The sequence below is a fragment of the Myodes glareolus genome, chromosome 24 (assembly GCF_982192425.1).
Source record: "Myodes glareolus chromosome 24, mMyoGla1.1, whole genome shotgun sequence".
In the NCBI taxonomy this organism is placed as follows: Eukaryota; Metazoa; Chordata; class Mammalia; order Rodentia; family Cricetidae; genus Myodes; species Myodes glareolus.
In genome coordinates, this window is record NC_142049.1 from 14,157,472 (window position 1) to 14,179,997 (window position 22,526).

The 22,526-nt window shown below is 44.7% G+C and overlaps 1 protein-coding gene across 1 annotated transcript in view; it reads right to left on the reverse strand.

The window, feature by feature from the left end:
* Positions 1–837: 837 nt before the first annotated feature.
* LOC148117964 (elongation factor-like GTPase 1) overlaps positions 838–22,526 on the reverse strand; it is a 29,158-nt gene continuing 7,469 nt past the window's right edge. Inside the window, exons 3-5 of the mRNA XM_087901513.1 lie at positions 16,364–17,334; positions 6,358–6,542; positions 838–1,184 (exon numbers count right to left, since the gene is read on the reverse strand). Coding sequence (XP_087757639.1) covers positions 996–1,184; positions 6,358–6,542; positions 16,364–17,334 — 1,345 coding nt within the window. The 3' untranslated portion in view covers positions 838–995. The remainder of the gene's footprint in view (positions 1,185–6,357; positions 6,543–16,363; positions 17,335–22,526) is intronic.

Here is a 22,526-nt window from a genome sequence, read left to right on the forward strand (position 1 = left end):
TGGGTCAATTAGACATGACCAGCTCTGTGCCAAGGCTCGAAGATTAAAGATAAAATGTTCACAGCCATTATTAAGAGTGACACAGGTTATTAAGAATACCATTAAGGATATTTCAATAACGAAGTTAGACGTGCTAATTTTATGATAAGGAATCCTTCATGTTGCTATAAAATTATTATGCAGTATCAGAAATAACAGAATTGATTTTTGATCAGACTACATTTGTTCCTTAAGTGGGGACCTTAATTCTAAATAAGGCAACTGAGACTACAGAAAAAAAAAATTAAAATAATGGCAGTGACCTCATGCACATTAGCTTATAGCCCTTTGATGTGTTTAAGAAGGAACAGCAATTACAGACATCCCTTTCCTTTTTTAACAGAAAGGTCAGGGCACAATGCTCAGGAGCACTAATTCAGGACGGAGTGGCGCACTCTGCTAAGGAGCGGGAGACCCAGGCTGGGGCGGGCTGCTTTTGCTAGCTAGCATGCAGCTGACTGGCGCTTTTGGAAAGGCAGCTGCTCTCTGAGGAAGTGGTCTCTCTGGTGAGATGACTGAGAAGGAACTCAGGAGCTCAGGTGAAGTTTACAGGAGGACATCCTTGGCTCACAGCACATGAGGAAGCCTGGCCAATGTGAGCTGAGTAGCTAGCTGCTCAGGGCGCGGGGTGCAGCCTTCCCCTCTCCCCGCCCATGGGGTCTGCCCAACAAACAGTGCTAGCACCTGGGGCCACCCTGTCCTCAGCACATCTCTCACGGCTGAGGGTGGTGGTAATAATTCTCCACAATGGAATCACCTTTAACCCTGAACCAGCATCAATTAAAAGTAGTTCTCTGATGCCTTTAAAATATATAGAGCAGGTTTATTATTGAAAGTGAACCCACACAGATAACTTATATCAAAATGAGATTTTTCCCAAATTATACCCTTGATAATACCTGTTAGTTTATTAAAAAGAAAAGGCCCCACCACCAGCCATAGCTACTTCTTTTTAGCTACTTGTTCTTGCTGAGCGTTCTCTGCTTTTCCGCATGTTCCACAATCTTTTCTTCCACATAGAGGCCCTTCCGCTTCCGCACAGCGTTCATGTACTTCCGGGCCTGGTTCTCGGAATCTGCCTTCTCCCCAAAGTGCAGGTACTCCTCCTCCGTGGTCGGCACCCAGAAGGGGTCACTGGGGATGACCTTATAGAGAGAAGGAGACAGGATAGGCCAGGTGAGGCAGATGTTAAATTCTGTCAGTCTCTGGCTAAGGGAACAACTTCAGCAAAGGACGTTTCATCTTCCTAGGAACGGATGCATAAAAATACGAAGAATCACGGGGGTTGTGACAGAATGGGGCAGATTCAATAAACTTATAACATCTGTTATTCTTCTCACGGAGCCATTCCACAAGACAAGCAAGACAAAAACAGCTTCATCTTTAATGAAAATGAGGACATTATCCTGACTAGGATGTATCCAAGTATGTCTTTATTAATTTTGCCTTTGTCTCTAATGATCAACTTATGTGAACACGGTCTTGCTTTATGTTTCTGGAGCCCGCCATATAGCCCATGATGGATCAGAAATCACTAAGAAGCTGAAGATGACCTCGGAGCCCCCTAAGCCCTGTCATGGCGTCTGGCTTATGTGGCGTTGAGGACTGAGCCCAGGACTTCATGTGTAATGGGCTCCATTTAGCTGGAAGCCCCATCGAAGACACCTGAGGTTGGCTGTCTGCATGCACAAATGTCTTCCTTGGGGACCTCTTTAGGGTCCCAGCTGCAACGCTCCCGTGCTGTGTGCTGAGGTCTGACCTGCTCTGGGTCCCTCACATCCATCACTCTCGCACCTGTGTGGACATCCTGAAGCCACTGGCATCAAGCTCAACAGAACTCAAACCTAGGAGAGATGGAGTAAGAGCAGTCCAGTCTACTATGGCTGTCCAGTTTGGGACTACAGAAAGACCTCTCTAGACCACAGAGCTGAGACTGCCATCAGACATGGGGGGGGAAGGGTGCTTCTCTCCTACTGGTTCAGAGAACCTGACTGCTCAGAGCTCAATCCTCAGATCAGTTTTTCCACCTTAACAGTCAGAGGTGTATATCACCTTCTAACTAGCAGTCAGAGGTGTATATCACCTTCTAACTGACAGGAAGGACCCAAGTGAGCCTTGTTGCCCAGTCACAACACAGATACAGACACCTAAGTGTGCACAAACACACACACATGCACATGTGACATACACTCATGAAGATATGTATGTAGGCATACATATGTGTACACACACATATGCACTCACACCCCAAGAGGGAAAAGCTTTAGGGGCTCCATTTCATTTGGGTTCAGCAGGTGGGAATCACCACACCCAACAGAACCTGTGGGAGCTCTTCGGTCCTGCCTTCCTCACCAGCCTCGCCCGGGGTCACCTTGGGATCAAGCAGTGAATCTCGGGCTCAGGCTGACACGCATGTGTCGCAGCACTGTACATGCCGAGAGCATTTTCCCCGGTGTCTGCTATTAGCTCCTTTTCTTCTCCTTTCGTGGAAGGCTAAAACTTAGAAAGAAATTATGAGATTGCTAACTTCAAAGGCTTCCTCATGGAAAACGCCTGCAATTTATTTTCTCTATTTTCTGAAGCACTTTCTCTCAAAAGCTCTTGATTGTAAATTATATGGTATGCCAGAACACAAATGAAAAAACTCCTTGGAATGAGAAGGCAGATCTCAACAACTAGGCTATTTTAAATCGAAATATGTGTGTGTGTGTGTGTGTGTGTGTGTGTGTCTGTGTGTCTGTGTCTCTGTGTGTGTGTGTATATATGTGTGTGTGGGGTATACAAGATCAGTGACATTTAATTACGATGCAGTTTTAAAGACTTGCAAAGATTTGAAGCTTTGGGAAATAGGACCATGGCAGGTGGTAAGATAAGAACAGAAGGAAGGGATTACAACCAGTACAGAAGTTTCCTTGACGAAATTTTTCTCTAAAATTATTTATTAGGAGCCTTTTTTAAAATAACTGTCTGCAGCTGAGCCAGACATTAGTGCTCTCAAACATTACTAAGAGCCTAAGTTTAATTCACACTCAAAAAAGGGAAACACTCTGAGACTCAAAGGACAGTGAGATTCACCATGGCTCTTGTGTAGGGAATCTCACCTACTGGTAACTTGTTTTTATATGGTGTCCATCCTCTTTCTGTAGTGACAGATGGGTACATGGTCACATGGGCTTTGGGGGGGGGGTGCAGAGATACTTTTGTAAGAGCTTGACACACCTCAAAAATATTCCATCTTAACTATTTAACTCTTTTTGAAAGCAGCTACAGAAAATACCTGGGTGAGCTCGTTAGGCTATATGCTAATACAATTGTATTTACTCCAACAGACAATGGGCAGCATTTTGTGGACTCCTGACCTAGTTAAAGATATTTCCCAGCTTCCGTAGATAGGGCCTTCCTAGAAGTGGTTATAAGATTGGTTCTGGTTGATGGTATATAGATAAAGTAATATGAGCAAATTCCAGAGTGTATTATAGGGGGAGGAGTGGGCCCCTTCCTCAGCCCCAGCCCTATTGGCTGGGATGCAACTGTGACCATCAAGAAAGGACAGGATGAGCCTGGGCTGTCACTCTGAGCCATATGCCAGCAATGCCTGCACTGCTTTCTCAGACTGGAAGGAGACATATCCTCTGCCTGCGTGGTCACTGTATTTTGGGATGTTAGAGCAGTCTTTCCCCTCTTCTCCATAACACACTTGCCAATGAGAAAAAGAAGGAAAGCCTTCTCTGTGTGTGCATGTATGCATGCATGCATGTGTGTGTGTTGTATGTGCATGTGCGAGTGTGTGCTTGTGCACATGTGCTGCATGCATTTGAATGTGCAGAGGCATGGCTATGAACGTGCACACAGAAGCCAGAGGAAGATGCCTGGTGTCTTTGCTAGGCTGGATGGCCATGAGCCAGATTTTGCCTGTCTTCCCCTCCCAGTCCTGGGGCTGTAGACATTTATAGGCACAAGTGCTTTTTCGCTGGAGCTGGAGGTTTGAGTTCAAGTTCTCATGTTTGCTCAGCAAGCTTTTTTTACCCTGGGAGCCTTCTACCCAGACCCAGTCATAACAATTTAGAGGTTCCACAAAATCACTTTCAAAGAAAGACTCAGTATAATATTCTGGGGGGTGGGGCAGGCCTGGTGGTGAAAACAGTAACTTTAGTAACAGAGCAGAGGAGCAGTGGCAGCAGGATCAGGGATTCAAGACTAGCTACAGCTACATAACGAGTTCAAGGCCAACCTGAGAAACTTACGTTGTTGTCTCCCTCCTTCCACAAGCTTTCAGAACAAAAATAGAATACATGATGTATCATTCATCCAATGGTGAAATCAGTGTAACAGCCCCAAACGCTTACTTCAAGCTCTGTTTATAGACAGTCCCAGGCACTATGTGCCTAACACGCTGTGCTCAGATCAGAGACAATATAACCCAGTTTTCTGTGCCAGTGTGGGCCAAGGCCACCCTTGTGAGGTTGACGACTGTCGCCTGTGATGTCAGAGCAAGGGCAGCACCAAGGAGGCCAGCGTGCACCTCTCAAGGTCATTACGCGGAAGTGGAATCATCTCATTCTGTTATAAACAACGTTTAGCTGCACTGTCCTGTCTTCATGTGCCTGGCCAGCAGGACCCCAGGAGCACTGAAGAGGGTTTCCAAGCTTCAGGCACTGACACTTGAAATCGACTTCTCTCTTATTGCTTTGTGTTTTATGTAAGAACTGAGTGTCAAAACCAAAACTCAAACTGAAAAAAGGAGATTTCTGGATAAATGGGAAATGACTATCTAGAAGCTGAGAGTTAACAGTGACTTAAATATTTTAGGGCTGTTTACACAATGAGATATAGAGATGAAGGTTATCTGGTAAAAAGGCAATGAAGGAAACCACCAAAACGTCATTTAGTATTCAAAAATGCAAAATTCCAAGAGAAATGCCATAGGAAAGTCACTGTTAAAACACAGTCTGTACTAACTAAAGAATGCAGCTAAGTCAGAACACCCAGCTTGTTCCCATCAAGTGTTCAGGATATAATGCTTTCTAGGGGAAAGCAGACAGCCCAGGGCTTTGGACTGGAAACTGCATCCACACCAATCCAGGTGACAGGGACCACTGGATTAAAATCACGTGCACCCTGTGCAAAGCCAGCTTCTCCAGGGTCATCATTGAAGACATCTCCAATGTCTTTACTTTGCTGGCTTACATGACTATAAATCTCACTTAAAAAGGGAGGTTTTACTCAATTATTTTTATTCTTCATTAAACATCTAAATTTAAATTCTCTGTTTAAAGGGTCCTAGAGACCCTCTGAAGTCTTCAGGCCAGAGAGAGTGAGAGAGAGGATGGTAAAATAGAGATCCCTTTCCCAGCAGCGAGGCCTGCAACACGGAGCTTGAGCTGAGGCTTCGACATGAATTATCTTAGAAGTGACGTCTTGGCACTTTGTCCAGATAAGTGGCAGAATCAATATCCACAAGTAAGCCTCGCTGACAGTAGTATCACTTCCTCCCAAGTTACAAACCACCATGGAAGAGGAGAGCTGGGGCTGCTGGGTCTCCTCCAGATATGAGAATACTGCTTTTTTGAAACAACCTTTCTTCAGCTTTCATTTAAAAGATTTCTGTTTGTGACTTTAGTATTTTTCCCCCCCAAGACAGGGTTTCTCTCTGTGTAGCCCTGACCATTCTGGAACTAGCTGTGCAGACCAGGCTGGTCTCAAACTCACAGAGATCTGTCTGTCTTTGCCACAAGAGTGCTGGAGTTAAAGGCGTGCACCCCGCTGCCTGGCATGACTTTATCTTTTTGTTTTAGTTTTTCTTAGCCGGCCTATGTTCTCTCTGCTGCTTAACTGCTAATTTCCTTTAAAGACCTCTTCAGGAAGGCTTACCTGACCCCTCCCACACACTCTGCACTCACAACCCTCTTCTCTTACCTAATGATTACAGAAGGATTTGCTGCTCACTTGACCCCACATCTGTGGGCGGGGAAGGGCTGTGATGAGCTATGCCACTCCTCTCGGGGAAGCCACAGAACCCCAGTCCCCAGAATGACAGAAGATTAGAGACAAGCTGCAGATCCCCCTTTAAGAGTGTTCCCCTCCAAATGCTGGAAGAGTCTCTCCCCATCTTCCTACTCTCTAGGGAAGAGTCCTTCAGGACTCATTTTCAAAAAGGTTGTCATTTTTCTTTAAACTGCTACACATCGGCAGCAGGAAGGAAATGGACTTAATGTTCTGTCTCTTCAATTTCACATTATAGAAAGAATGGAAGCTGGTGCTGTCAGCCAGCTTTCACCTGCCCTTGCCTGGGCCGCCACCCCAGGGGCCGCTGCTCACCTCCCAGTGGCTGAACACCAGCTGCGGGCTGGCCAGCCCACTGGTCCTCTTCCTGATCTCATCGGCAAAGCCGAAGCTCTCGGCCACAGGCAGCACGGCCTTGATGATGAACATGTCCGTCCCTTCCTTCATTTCCTCCTGCAGCACTCGACCCTCTCGCTTCGACAGCACGGCGTAGACCCGGCCTGCGAAACCGAAACACAAGCTCATTGGCTGATCGTGCTGGACCCAAAGCCAGTGATTCACACACCCAGTAAGGATTCAGTAGTGGATTAGAACGTTCTGTCCTCAACAATCCCAACTGACAAAGCCATGAATACTTAGGTGCTAATTAAAAGGGCAACATTAGAAAAAAAATTACATGTAAACGATAACAAGAGTCCCAACAGTCCCCTGCCACCCCCGTGACAATTCCTACAACGACATCTAAGAACCACCTCTGGAATTACAAGCAGAGTTATTGCTGGGTATGAAATCCAATGAGAAGAATGTTACTGGAATCTTACAAATATTAAAATACATTAGTAATTATGGGTATTCTTGATATGACCAAAATGGTGGCAAGAGACCACTTGAGTCAGCAACCAAGCGACTAGCAAAGGCAGTTTCATACCAATCAAAGCCCACATCTATGTAAACATCTGCTCGATAATACTGAAGTGGCGTTGAGCATGGGCATTTTATTCCCGGGATGGATCATGCTTGGAATCTTTACTATCTGGTGACAATCTCTAATGTCATATACCAAGAGTCTTAGCAACTTCTCTGCCTGACAGTTACAATTTGCCTTGAGGTGAGATTCGCCCTGACACTCAGGAGGGACACACCTGCCCCTGGAAGTGGCATCCTGTACTGAGGTCTGTGGGTGCTCAGGGCATCCTTTCCACTAGCAAGCAGATTAGACGGAGAGAAACAGAGACAAATGAAGCTAGCAGGCATGCTCATCTTTTACCTGCAACTGAAAAGGTCTTTTCATTGCAGGGTGATCCGCGAGCGTGTGGGTGTGCAGCTGCAGCCAGCAGAGTGAAAGCCTACCCAGACACCATGCGAAGGTCTAACCTCTGACAGTACAAGGGGGTGTGTCTATTTACCCATCTCTGTTTAACCCAGGAGCCAAGGGCTCAGAGCCTCACTACCTCACACCCGCCCCTGTGGACACCCTCGGATGCCAGTGATTAGGAAGGGGCAATGAAGACAAAGCGAGGACCAAGACAGCAACCCTTTTATTGGCTGTGGAAGATACTACCTCTCCACTGTCCGCTCACTCCGCCTACTCCTGCTTCTCCTTCCCCACATTTCTAAAGCCAAAGCAGAAAACTCAAACGCTCTGGGCTCTACTAAACCGCTTTCTGGAGTTGGATGCTAATGTCCGTGCTAACCAGTGTGCTTCTCAACCTCGCGCTCATGACCTCTCTGTGCCACCAGGGGCCTCTGATGGGTATGCCTCTGCCAAGCCCTCCTTCCACACCAGGCTCCTGGGCTACCACTGGTTATTTCTGTAATCCCTGTAGGTGCAACTTCCCCACGAGCACTCTGTGAGGCCTCCTACACCTAGAGAAGCAATTCCCATGTCCTTGGTGTGGTGAGCTTATCTCAGGGAGGTTTCTAAGACTCCACCTACCTACGCTAGGCCTCTCCCCTGCCTCCACCCCAGCTTTGCAACACCCACTGCACATCACTGTGGAGTCAACTTCCTTCTAAACGTAAGCCCAAGTGCGAGAGGCAAACCGATCTCTAGGGACAACCCCTGCTCTGCCATTACGACTGGGAATGTTAGCCACAGAATCATGCATGCTGGTGAGCATGTACCACAGTATTCGCACGGTGGTCAGGGGACAGCTTTCAAGAGTAGGTCCTCCCCTTCTGCCTTGTTAAAGACAGGGTCTCTTTCTTGTTTTTCTGCTGAGCACACCAGGCTAGCTGGCCCATGAACTTTTGGGGTTCCAGTGTCTCCCCCTCCACTCCCTCACAGGGTGCTGGGATTACAGATGCTCACAATACCCATCTGGCTCTTGCATTTGTTCCAGGGACTGGAATTCAGATCCTTGGGCTGGTGGCGCAAGCACTTACCCACTGAGCTATCTTCCTGCCCCATGTTCTTAGAAAAACTAAGGTGGTCTATGACAGTGAACAGTTAGCATTAGGTGTAAGTAAGGGTAGGGACACGGGCAAAGGAGCCGTGGGAAGGGCTAGGGATGAACTGCTGACCGCTGCTGCCCAGGCTGGCAATCCCTCCCCTCCAGGGGCTGAGACAACAGTGCGGATCAATACTTGTAATTGAAACTGAATGTAATTAATCATGTACTTCTGAGCCGCTCAATTCTAATTCTACTAGAACTACATCCTAAAACTGAGGCACAGTAATGGATCATCAAAGAGAGGAAAACATTATAATAAAAATTTCCATGGGCACTGGGCTCATGTGACAGATGTGTCCAAAGCTTAGAGGCCTTCAGACACCTTCTCACCCTGCTACCGCTGTCACAGGAAGTCATCAAGGCTTTCTGGCCAGGCTGCTAAGTGTAAATGTTGTTATTCCTTCCCTGGGACGGGGCAGCAGACCAGTCAGCCTTCCCATTTATGTGCATCTCTACACATATGCTCCATGCTCTCCAGACAGCTCCACAAGAAGACTCGTCAGGAACAGCAGAGCAGCAGCGGCACCAAACAGCTGGAAGGGCTGCCATCACCGCCCCACTGCATCTCCGAGCTCCAGCCTGCACCCGGCCTGGGGGCTCACGGGAGTCCAGCTCCTGCAGTCGAGCACAAGCTGTGTGCCTTCCCTGCCCAAATGAAGCAGTCAGCACAGCTCACACTGGAGGACCTCCACTCAGGGTCACAGCCCCTCACCTACAATGCGTCATCTCAGTTCAACCCTTTAAACACTCTTTTCAGATTCACGAACACTCGCGAACAACTTGTACTGCCTCTGGTACTGAAAGGTAAAGTCTCCTTCCATGCCAGCTCCATGGAGCACTGTCTTTACAGCATTACAGATCAACACGCGGCTTCTTCTAACGTAACGACTATGATTAGTCTACAGCCTCTGGAGATGGGAGGCAAATACAGAAAAGAAAGTAGCTGTTCACAACGTATTTCTCTTACAATAAACAAAGACGAATTTCCAAATGGGGGAAGACAGGTCAGTCAACTATGGCACATGGAGTTCACAGATATTATGCAGAGGTTAAAATGAAAATTATGAGTAAGTGGCCAAAGAGAGGTGCACTTTAAAAAGAACACAAGGTAAAAATATTGAACTGGTCGTACCATAAGGTCATATCTATGTACAACGTTCCAAGGAACGTGGAGAGAAACAAACGAGCAACAAGTCAGACAGAAAAGAAAAGGCTGATTTCCAAGGACGATTTTGTCTTTCACCATTTCTGTAACTGTTGGTAACACACGTGGACATCTTCCAGATACACACACAGACATATAGACACTGTGGGTATTTTTAAGTCTTACAAACAAGGTCACACATAAAAGCTTTCTTCTGTCACCGAGCTACCAGAATGTGAAATCAAGAAAATGCGGCTAAAGGGATGGATACGGTCAAGTTGAGCTGAAGCAAGCGGCAGACACCTGGGCTTGTGGGCTGTTTGCTCCTGCAAACACATTCAGCTGCAGTCTTAGTGGACATGGCAAGCTGACCTAGCCCTGGAAGGTCTTCAGAGACTCTCCATGCAGAGCTTCACGTCTGTACTGTCGCCGTCAACTACCTACAGACGCAGAAGGCACAATCAAATCCAGAGGGTGACATGGAACTGGCAGAGTAACGCTCTGAGAGAGCCAGCTAAGGACCCCAGTTCAACGGCACGGTTAACACGGTGTCACTTTGAAGGAATTTAACTGGCAGTATCTGGGCTCAGAGAGAGAGAGAGAGAGAGAGAGAGAGAGAGAGAGAGAGAGAGAGAGAGAGAGAGAAAGAGAGAGAGAGAGAAAGAGAGAGAGAGAAAGAGAGAGAGCAAGAGCGCGCATTGAACAGTTCCTAAAGCCAATCAGGAGTGAGCACCAGATCAGTAGCAGACTTCTGTGAGCTACCCAGCAAATGCTGGCATGCCTGGAATGGCCCATTTCAATATCCTATCACTTCTAAAAGACCCGCCCTGTACCCCATTCCACTAAACAACTAGGTTTTATTCTATTCTCTTAGTATTATTAAACTTTGTCTCCTTAACTCCTCTGTCAAGGCAAGAACCATGCTTGACCTCAGGATTAACACATGCAGCTCAACATAACTGAAAATGATGTCTGAGATGCTGGTCAAACATACAAAGAACTTCAAAGCAAGAGAAAAAGGGCCTTTACGAGCACAACAGTAGTCAGGATGTTTCCAGTTTGTTCAAGAGTTCAAGCTGGCTCTAACAACGCCAATGCTGTGTCAAATTAGGCCAATAATTATAGCTGTGACTAGATCCTAGAACTGTCAGACAAAAACAGCAGGTCTGAAGGAAGACAAAGATAGACAACTGATTGGTCACATGACAAAGTAGATAGTGTTTATGATGGCCAAATAAGCCCATTAGAGGGAATTTTCACATAGATACCTTTAGGAAAGGGCTCTTTAAACAGGATATTTTCTTGAAATCTTTTTCTAAGATAAAATAATCTGGAAATAAGTATTTTCCTACAGTTTCCCATTTTGATCATATGTAATTCTATCCATGTGCAGAATGATAGGCTTTAATAATCTGTACAGGAAGAATTAAGAAGAAATAAACCAGGGTTGGAGAGGTGCCTCAGCAGGTAAGAGCACTGATTGCTCTTTCAGAAAACCTGGGTTTGATTCCCAGCACCCACATGGCAGCTCACAACTGTCTGTAACTCTAATATCTGACACCTTCACACAGAGATATACACGAAGGCAAAACACATAAAACAAAACACATGCAGGCAATGCGCATAAAATAAAAATAAATTTAAAAAATGGTAAAAAAGAAGTTATAAACCAAGGAAACCCATCTTGCTCAATAAAAAGGAGCTGAAATCACTTTGTGTTGATTCTTAGAGAACTGAAATGAATGGTCAGCAAAGTCAAAGTCATCTTGGAAGATCCCCAGATAACCTGGCAAGAAATAAAAAGGCTTCAGAAACAGAGTGAGTTTCTCCATTTCTTTCCCAGTTGAAATTGTAGAGTTTGGAAGAAAAGAAAACAAAAAACACGCCAACAGCTGACTTTGTCAATGGACCCTGAACTCTCAGCTGCCCATACCAAAGAGCACCCCCAAACGCCAGGAGAAAACAGGCCTTGGGTGAGATGCTCCAGGACTTAGACTTCAAAGCAATTCGGGAGAGGAACCAGTAAAAGATCCAGAGAGATTCCTGGTGGTGGGGGTGGTAGTGCACTGGTCTTGGAGACCAGTGTCTATTCCAACTGAACCACACACAGAGCTGCACACGAAGACCTGGCAAAGGGGACATGAGTGCCACTTGGACAAAGGAAAGCCACTCACTCTTCACGCCAAAGAAAGAAGGCCGCAAATAAACGGGTCCAGACGGGCACCTGGCTCTGGGAGGTCACACAGGTGTGCACAGCAGCCAAGTAAGGTGTGCCAATGTGAAGGTAACAGAACAGGGTGACAGGTGGTACCGTGAAGTCACACATAGAGCCCGTGTGGTTTCGGGTAACCAGACAAGTTTGCTGGGAATTTCAACCTGGTAACAGGACAGCTGCCTCTGGTTTCCATGTTATGTGGTTAACTTGTCTTTTTGGAAAACCGAAGACAGAAGCCAGGAATGCAGCTTAGTGATGCGGCGTTTGTGGGAAGACAAACGGCACGTGCCGTGCCACCTGGGACGCCAAGTAGATCTGATGTGAACTGCGGAGGAAACAGGTTTCTCTGATTCTGAGTGGCGGTGGCACAGGTGAAGACATACACGGACTGTGACTTCAGGAGGACCGTTTCAAACATTCAAAGAGAAAACAACAAGCACATAAAACAACAAGGCACAGGACAACAGACCCCAAGGAAAGTGAGGAAGATAAACAAATCTATCAGGAATTCTCCTGAAAGAAAGAGGCGAGAGCCACATCTATCTTCTGTGAAGGAGTACGTGCACCGTAGGTGGAGGACGCTGATTAAAGACATCAGCAGCCTGTCCAGCATGCTTGCAATAAGCCGAGCCTATCAAAAGAGAAGGCTAGCACATCACGGAGGGGCCTTCTCAATGCTCCCAAATGAGGAATGTGTCCACAACCTGTGCAGGGCAGGCATGAGGCTCATGAGGACCGCGAGAAAGACCATTCCCTACGGCAGGAGCCTCCTCTCAGAGAGAGCTGAGCAAAGACCTCTCTTCTTCTCAGACAACTGATAAGCCGGCAACCAGGGCAGTGCGGACATGAAGGACCGTGGCCTCATCGAAACACTTGAAACAGTTGATTTAGACGTGAAAAAAAGGGAAAAGAAATTCATGTGTTGAGTTTAAATTTTTTGGCCATTTTTCTCCTTTGTACAGTTGTATTGCTTATTATACAACATGTAACAAGAAAATTAACAATATGGACTTAGATTATTGATATATAAATAAAAGAGATGATGAGACTACCTAATTTTTGTACAGTCTAGCCAATCACCACAGCATGGATCCTGTTCTGGAGAAACAGAGTGGGAAGACATGGCTTTGAAAGTAAAAACAGGGCCAATAAGACTCAACCCCAAACTTTCTGAGAAGAGTACTTGACCCACAAGAGTGGTAGCAGGGTTGGTCTCCTGGCGGGTCTCGTGGGTGACAGATTCAGACACGGCTGCTTTACTTAGGATGCTGACCGAGTTCAATGTGTTCAGAGGAACAGCGGAATGGGGAAGGGGCACAAGACCACAGAAACAGCAGAAGGATCAGGGCAGCTTCTCCTGAGTCGAAAACTAGAAGACCAATGTTCTCAAATACGAAATCACCACTACAGAGACACAGTGGTCCACACACGGCCAGAATGAGCAGGAGACTGACTTCATGCTCAGTAAAGGAGACACCGTCTGATGGAAATGGCTGAGCTGCCCACTGCCGGAAGGTCAGAAACAGATGTAGCATGCAGACTGCCCAAAGCAAAAGAATGCAATGGGTTCTCTGGGACTAGAAGGAATCGCCATCTCTTGATATCAGCCCACCTCTGTCTCTTTCAGAAGGCTCTCGAGGGAGAGGCAGACTAACATCTGGGAGTGGACTAGTTAGGGGACAGGCTGTATGAGGGCCAGATGGACGTGCCACTCAGAAAGAGAGTGCAGCCCTCACTTAGAGGCCTCCGTCACAGGGTGCACTGCCGCTTAGTAGCCTCTGTGACTAAATCACCCTAACCTGTTTAGTCATGCTGTTCTGAAATGCTCTCCCAGATATTCAATTTGTCACAAAGAGCTTTACTATAAAACAAGCCTAAATTTCTTTTGGGAAAAAATGTTTAGATTCTTCTTTTGGAAACTAATCAGTAAAGCAAACTTACTCAAAACGTAATGAACTGTGTATTGACTCAAAGGACCGTATGGCCAGAGGAAAGACAATACTGTCATCTTGTAGACTTCCTTCATCACTGATAGTTCCAGTGATAGTTTCCTGGAGAAAAAGACATCTATTATGTCCAGGACACTTTGAGGACTAGTGTTTGTGTTCTCACTTGAATTTGCACAACCCACAAACACTTACTTTCCTAGTTTCCTCCCCCATTTAATAGAAGAAAATAGGCCAGCTGGTGGTGGCACACGCCTTCAATCCCAGCACTCAGGAGACAAAGACAGGCGGATCTCTGTGAGTTCGAAGCCAGCCTCATCTACAAGTGCTAGTTCCAGAACAGGCTCCCAAGCTACAGAGAAAGCCTGTTTTGAAAAACAAAACAAACAAACAAACAAACAAACAAAAACAAAAGAGAGAAAGAGAGAGAGAAGAAAAGAAGCCCCAGTGAAATAGTACTGAACAAACACCAGAACAGCTATATTGAACCCAACTTCCATGTCTCCTGAGCTCCTTGAGACTATTTCCTCCAAAGAGAGAGAACCCAGAAGATCAGCTATAACAGTTACAGTTAGAAGGTTTAAAAAAGCCCAGCTTAGTGTTGAGAATTCACAATATCCCCTCTGGGCTGTGGTCAAGAACGGTGGCATTCACTTAGGACAAAGGTGCTGCAATGGTGTGGACGGTAACAGGTAAGGCTGCCAAACTGGGGTTACAACCTTACTGGCCGGACCTTCCACCATAAAACTTTCTTAGAATGAAAGTATGAAAAATATTTCATTTATGATAGCATTTTAAAAGTCTAGGATCAAATTTAACCATGGAAGTACAAGATCTTTACAAAAAAAAAAAATTAAGACGTTGACACAAGAAACTGAAAAGACATCAGATGGTGGAAAGCTCCCCCACGCTTCCCAGACTGGCAAATGTCACACTGTGAAGATGGGTACGTGACCTAAGGAGTCTACAGACTCAATGCAGTACCCATCAAGATCCGATGACATTCTCCACAGAGCCAGACAAAATAATCCTGCAATGTGTCCGGAAACACGAAAGACCACAGACGGCCAAAACAACCTATCCATAAACACAACTAGGGCCATCACATCACATGATCTCCAACTGCACCACAGAGGCTCGGGGACAAAGCCAGCACGGCACCAGACAAAGAGACACATACGCAGACCAACGGAAGACAAGTCTCAGGGATAACCTCAACACAGCTAAGGACATCCAGATTTTGATAAAGGTATCAAAAACATGAACTGGTAAAAAGACAGCTTACTCAATAGATGATGCTGGGAAAACTGGATATTCAACTGCAGAAGCATGAAATTAGATCTACATCTTCTGCCCTGCACACATACAAATTAATCAAACTTAATCAAAGATCTTAAAGTATACGAAAAAGTTACATTTGCTGCAAAAGAAAAAATCTTTAGTACTCATGTATTCCCCCTTTCAAGATTTTAATATATAAGGTTTCTGGCTTTCAAAAAACAATAATTTAGTAATTATTTAGTTAATTAGATGATATGCCTTCAATAAAATATTAAGTGGGAAGATCTTCACCAACACCACATCCAACAAAGGGCTGACCTCCAAAATATAGAAAGAACTCAAGAAACTAGGCTTCATAAAACCCAATAGTCAAATTCAAAATGGGGTACAGATCTAAAGAGAGAATCATCAACAGAAGAATCTCAAATGGCAGAGAAATACCTAAAGATCTCAGACACCTAACATCTTTAGCCATCGGGGAAATGAAAATCAAAACGATCTGAGAGTCCATCTCACACTTGTCAGAATGGCCAAGACCAACAACACAAGCGACAACCCATGCTGGAGCGGTGTGGAACAAGGAGAGCTTTCCTGCGCTGCTGTGGGAGTGCAAACTTGTACAGCCACTCTGGGAATCAGCATGGTCGTTTCTCAGGAAATCAACCTAGCTCAAGACCCAGCTAGACCACTCCTGGCCACATACCTAAAGGATGCTCAGTCCTACCACAAGGACCACTGGCTCAGCTATGTTCATAGCAGCTCTATTTATAATAGTCAAAACCTGGAAACAACCTAGATGCCCCTGAACCAAAGAATGGATAAAGAAAATGTGGTACATTTACACAACGGAATATTACTCAGCTGCTAAAAACAATGACAACAGAAAATTTGCAGGCAAATGGGTGGAACTAGAAAAACATCATCCTGAGTGAGGTAACTCAGACTCAGAAAGACAAGCATGGTGTGCACTCACTCGTAAGTGGATGTTAGCTGTAAAGGAAAGAATAATTATACTACAATTCAGACCCAGAGAGGCTGGGTAACAAGGAGGGCGCAAGGGGGCACGTATGGGTTTCTCTGGGAAGGGGAAATAGAAGAGATCCCCTGGATGGACTGGGGAAAGGTGGGGCAGAGGTATGCTGGGGAGAGGGAACGGAAGGAGAGAAGAGAAGGAAAACTGTGGTCAGGATGTAAAACAAATAGAATCACTAAATTTAAAAAGATTATTAAGTACAGACTTTGTGTTACTCAGGGCACCTCTGTCTCCATCCTTCCCTCTTACCGAGGACATCACTGGTGGCCATGATGTCACACGTGTACATAGCTGCCATCAGGCGCTGAGGTTTCACCTGCAGAGCGTAGCGACATGCTTCTTTCATGGTGGCAATTAGCTGCCCCGAGAAGGGTCCATAGCAGTCAGTGACTGGGGATTCTCCTTTTGCGGAAGTCTCTTCAGAGTGGCTATCTTGTTGCTCTTGGTTTTCACTGCCACTGGGGCAGGTTTTACCTTCTTCCTGTCCCTCTCCTGTTGGATCACATTCTTCTTGGTTCTGTTTATCACTTGATCCTTGTTCTGCACATTTACTTAGTTCCCACTTCTCTAGAACAAAACAGACACCCATGAGGGGCTCCTCACACATGGGGCCAGAGAGGGTTGCTAGCTGGAAGCCACTCACAATGCTGTTGCCAAAGTCTCGGAATCTACCGGCTTCTTTTGATTCTCTGCCAGCTGGGCCAGACCATACTGAGTTCTGGAAATCTTCACTTCGACTGGCAAGTATGTTGGGCCCACATTTTCTTGGGCCAAATGACCAGATTTGGTCAACAGTGTTCCTCCATTTTCTACCTGTTAGGTGTTGCTCTAGTTTGCCTTTGAACTCCCAAATCTTCTCCTGGGTCTTCTGGTGAAGCGCCTGGGTATTTCTGCCTTCATTCAAGGAGGAGGTCAAAAGTTCCATGGAACGAATCAAGTCACTGTTTTCCTCTAGGATCTGAGTGACCTCTTCTGGAAGAGGTATGGCCCGAACACTGAGAGTGGCTAGTTTATTGGGCGTCGTTATGGTGATCAGCCCGTCAGAGTCAACATGGATGCCCTCTGGAATTTTGCTTTGCTCTTCTTTTGTTTGGTGTATGACAGCCACTTTTTGCTGTCTGCCTATCTCTTCATTGACCATGTCAACTTTGGGAGGCTTTGTGATTGTCTCTCTGAATGGAATAATGGGTTCGGATACACTGATGTGAATCTTTGCAAATCTATAAAATCAAAGAGAAATAGCAGGTGGTTAGAATCAGAGCCTTGCATCACACAGGAAGACAGTGGAAAAACACAGAAAAATAGAAATCATTTTGTATGCAAGGCCTGTGATTTACATTCTATTTCAATTCCCAAAGAGCTTTGACTTCAGATTGAGACGACCTCTGATGGGAATGTACCTCTGGGGAGCTCTCTGCTTGTGCTAGGAAGGCGCTTTGTTCATTCTCAAAACAAATAGACCATCTATTTAGGTAAGATCATTTTGAGTGGAAAATAAATATGGCAAGAGGATCTTACACACAACTTCTTTAAAACCAGATTTGCCAGACCTGAGTCTGGAGCAGAAGAGGCCAGTGATGACAACTCTGAGCAGAAAATCAGAGACTCACGAAGACGGTCAGAGCCAAGCTGCACAAGATATTCCAGATTGACAAGGAGGCTCGCACAAAGCTGGGGCAGCCCAGGAGTTTGTCTGGACTAGCATGTCATCATGAACATTTTGCAGTGACAGAAAGCTGTCTATCTTTTCTGTGATGACTGAGCACTGGAAACGTGGTTAGCACAACAGAAGAAAAAGATGTCTATTTTTATTTAAATGTGAACAGTCACAGTATGGCTGAGAATTGGGAATGTAACTAGTACTGCTGAGCAGCTGAATTTCCAATTCCACCGTGTTTTAACCAGCATTATTTACACAGCTTCGCATGGTCCCATAGCTTCACATAGGTAGGGTCTGCAGTACTGAATAGCACAAGGCTCAAATCCTAGTCTGGCGCAGAGTTCAGAAAGCACCCTTTCCATACAGTATTGGGCTCAGTGTCTTCTTGTCAGCTCTAAGATCACCCAGGGCAGAGCCTGGAAACAGGCATGGACCGACTCTTCTGCCACTGCAGAAAAGGGCAATCTTTCTTTTGGTCTCATTTTCTGCTTTTGTTATTGTCAGTTCACGTTACAGCGTTGGGACAGTCTCCCTCTGCATGTGTGTGCGCGCACGTGCGCACATGTACAAATACATTATATTGATGATTTTGCATCTCAGAATGACGCCTTCTCTGGGAAATTTATTCCATAAGGAAACTGAATGGTGGCAATCCATCCTAGGTTTCTTTCTGTTTTAACATTTTATAAATATGACCCAAGTACTTTGTTTTGTGCTTTTCGATAAATTTGAAAACTCAATAAACGGATTGTTTAGATAAAATGAATTCAAATAGATTTCAGCATATATACATAAATACATACATGCACATATATACATATATATGCATGTATGTATATATAACCAGAAACAGACTTCAATGCATAGAAGAAGAAAAAAAGGCAGGAGAAAAGGTTCCTTTCACTAAGGGCTGTGGCTCCATCAGTAAGGGCTTTCTCTTTCAAGGATTAGCTTACCTCAAGCCGACATGTCTGCCCCAGGGTACTCAAGACAGGTGCCTACCAGACATTGTGCCAGAGTGTATACAAATGAAACTGTAGTTCAACCTCACCAAATAATTCAGGTGGAAAAGAGAGATAAAATAACAATGAAAAGTATTAAGATATTCATGTACATTTTATTTTGTGGTGTTATTTACTACACCGAGCTATTATGCCAAGTGCTGTAGAAAGGTGTTATTCCTTCATAGACACTAACAAAATCCTCATTGTGCAGAAGAGAAAACCAGGTAAGTGTGTGTGTGTGTGTGTGTGTGTGTGTGTGTGTGTGTGTATTATTCAAGTGGATAGAGAGTGGAGAATCTAGGATCTGAATCTTGGTCTGACTTTAGAGTTCACACTCTCCACAATTATAGTGCAGTAAAAAGTTGAGTCTCAAAGCATGTTAAAGCAAAAATTCACAATGGCAGATGATTTTGATTACAGGTTATGTAAAATAATTTGTATGAGGTAAATATTATTAAAATTATATAATACAATATATGCTAAAATGTCAAAATAATCTATATAATCAATATTTAAAATGACAAGCATTCAATACTTATTCTTTGTTTAAAAAATATTTAGGAATCTTAGAAATAATAAATAAACTTTAAAAATAAATCTTAGAAACAATGAATGGCTAGTGCCTGGCTCCAAACAGCCAATTCAGTCTTTCCTTAAGCGCGTGGTTCTCCCCACTTCCCACGCTGCAGGTCTAGTTTACTACTGCATCAGTGCTAGCCAGTCCATCTCGCTGTGAGCAGGTGGGCAGAACAGTGGACACACGGGTCGAGCAGCCTATTCCACCAGTGTAGGCGCCTGCCCAGAGCAGGCTTCATTCGTCTCCACACAGGCTCAGGAGCTACTGAAATAGTACTACTGAAAACCCAAACCACTCTGTTTCATGTTATTAGATTAGATAAAAAAAAAAAGAAAGAAAAGCCAAATTCATGTCAGAGCTCCTTGACTACTTACAAACAGCATTTACAATTTCATGTGGCTAGGTAACAATTAGCTGGCACTTTAGCCAAAACAAAACACAAACAAGCAAACAAACAAACAAAAAATCCCAAACAACGTCATGATAAAATTCCTTGTTTTAAGAATTCTTACAGACTTTTTACAATGACTTATTTCCACTGGCGTTTAACAAACACGTTATACAAGGAGGCAGGCCAGGCACATGCTTTGTAGCAGAAAAAAATTTCAAATTCATCGGTTAACTATTGGAGGGTGGGGTGGGTACAAAGAGAATGAAATTACTGTTAGTGTTTCTTTTCTTAAGGAAAAACCCTGTGAGTTCCAGCCGTATTTCCAGGAAGTCTATAAGGCTGTGATCGACAGAAATCATTACACTGTTTTAAAGATGTTTTCATTTTGCAGGTTTATGTGTATGTGTGCATGTGCCTGTGTGAGTTTATGTGCATTATGTGTGTGCAGGTAACCAGGAAGGCCAGCGGGCATCAGACTCCTGGATCTGGGAGCTGCCTGAAGATGGGTCCTCTGCAAGAGCAGTTGGTGTCAGCATAGGATCTGAGTTCGATACCCACCACCCACATGAAAAAAGAAAGAAAGTGTGGTAGTTTGTGCTTGTAATCTCAGTGCTGAGGAGGAAGGCAGCTGGACGCCTTGACTGACAGTCAAGTCCAGCTGGGAGGCTCAGTATCTGAGGAGAAACATGCAAGGCCTCTATATGCTCACATGCATACATGAATCACCTCCTCAAACAGATGGACTTACAAAATAACAAAATGGAAGCACAGATATTAAATAAATAGAAAAATCACAGGAATGGAAAGGTAAGTTTTAAAACCACTATAGAATATATGCTTATATACTTCAAGAAAGCCAATTGCAAAACTATTGAAACAGAATACATCAATAAGATTATAATATTATGTTTTATTATAAAGTAACACAGAAGTTAAGAACTACTTTGGATTTCTGAGGTTTCAAGGAGTCTGTTATAGAAATGTATTATATGATTAAAGACATTCCAGGCTGTGGAGGAAAGTGTGCAGCAGCCAAACCCAAGGCACCAGGAGCGGAGGATCGGTAAATTCTGGCAATGCAGAACCTGATGTTACTTACAGAAGATAGACAGACAGACAGACAGAAGAACGGATGGATAGACAGACAGACAGATAGATAGAAAGGTAGGTAGATAGATAGATAGAAAGACAGGTAGATAGATAGATAGATAGATGGATAGATAGATGATAGATAGGTAGGTAGGTAAGTAGGCAGACAGATAGATAGACAGACAGACAGACAGATAGATACAGACAGATAAAAAGGTACAGTAGGCTTCCACTATATCTGTGACTGTGCTTCCAGTGGGTTCCTGCTCCATCTGCTTTGTACCTAAGATCTGGATGCTAAGAACTGACAGTTCCTCTGGCGTAGGGCCAATAGCTGACACTTCACCCCTCCCTCTTCTGCATACAAACCATGGATTGGTAAAAAAGTTGAATTAAGAGGCATGCCCCGTGAATACTAAATCCTAAAAGGTTATTAATGTTCTTAATAAAATTGTGAAATGTACTAGTCACAAAGACCAGTATACAAAGAATCTACTGATCTGTAATCACTTGGCTCAATGTGAACGCCCCTGCAAACAACTGCCCAGGCTAAAAGAGTTTCTGGGCCTAAGAAGGAACCTCCCTATCTCTTCCAAACGCCTCCCAGGCAGCCACAACCTTTTACTGTAACCTGCCCCGCTCTTCTGCTTTTACAAGTTACAGCCAAACACCTATACTCTACAGTTTAATTATATGCACACATATACATGTGTGCATATGTGCGCACGTGGACACCAGAGATCAACAACGGGTGTCTCCCTCAATCAATTTCCACTTTAACTAGTGACAGCCTAGGAAGGTGGCACACACGTAGAGTTCCATATGCTGAAGACGCTGAGGGAGGAAGATTGACGGAGCCTGAGAGTTTCAGGCCATCCCAGCCACGCAATGAGACCCTATCCTAGTACAAAAATGTTACCAAGAGCACCCATTCTTGAAAAACATTTGCCCAGCTTTGTTGCACACAGAGAGATTTAGAAATAGAAGTTTTGCCAAGCTGAGGGCAGTGCCTGTTCTCCTAAGAGACAACCTGAAGCAGACTCTAAGAGTCTACCAATCCCTGCTCACTAGTTGTGTGCCAAGTGAGTTGCTCTCCATCTCCTCCATCACATGAGAATGTCTTTAACAACTCTGAACGCTAGTGGGTACACAGAAGTAGGCACCTTGTGTGCCTACAGTACACATGTGTGTACAGGTAGGTGTGTGTGCATACATGTACAGGCCAGAGCACAACTTTGGCTGCTGTGCTGCAGAAGCCGTCTTCCTGTGTTTGAGACAGGGTCTCTCACTGGTCTGGTATTCATTGAGTAGATTAAGTCCCAGAGGTCAGCCTATTGCCACCTCCCCACCAATGGGATTACTAGCGAGTGTCAACAATCCTGGTTGTTTAGTAGGGCACAAGGATTAAATGCCTGCAAAGCAAATACTTTACCAACTATCACCCAGAAACTCACCTTAGTTTTAATTTGTATTTAATCAAGTGCCGACTGGCTCAATACATCTTCAAGTGTATTTTTGCCTTTAGATTCCTGCCAAGTCTTTGTTAGTGCTAGTAAGGCTTTCTTTTGGGTTGAGCTTCTCTCCCTTATTTTCAGGTGTTCTCTATATGTGAGGACATAAGTCTCACATGCTGTAGGTATTATAAAGGTTAGCGTACACTGGAGCTTGCTCTTACTCTATAGACTTTGTGG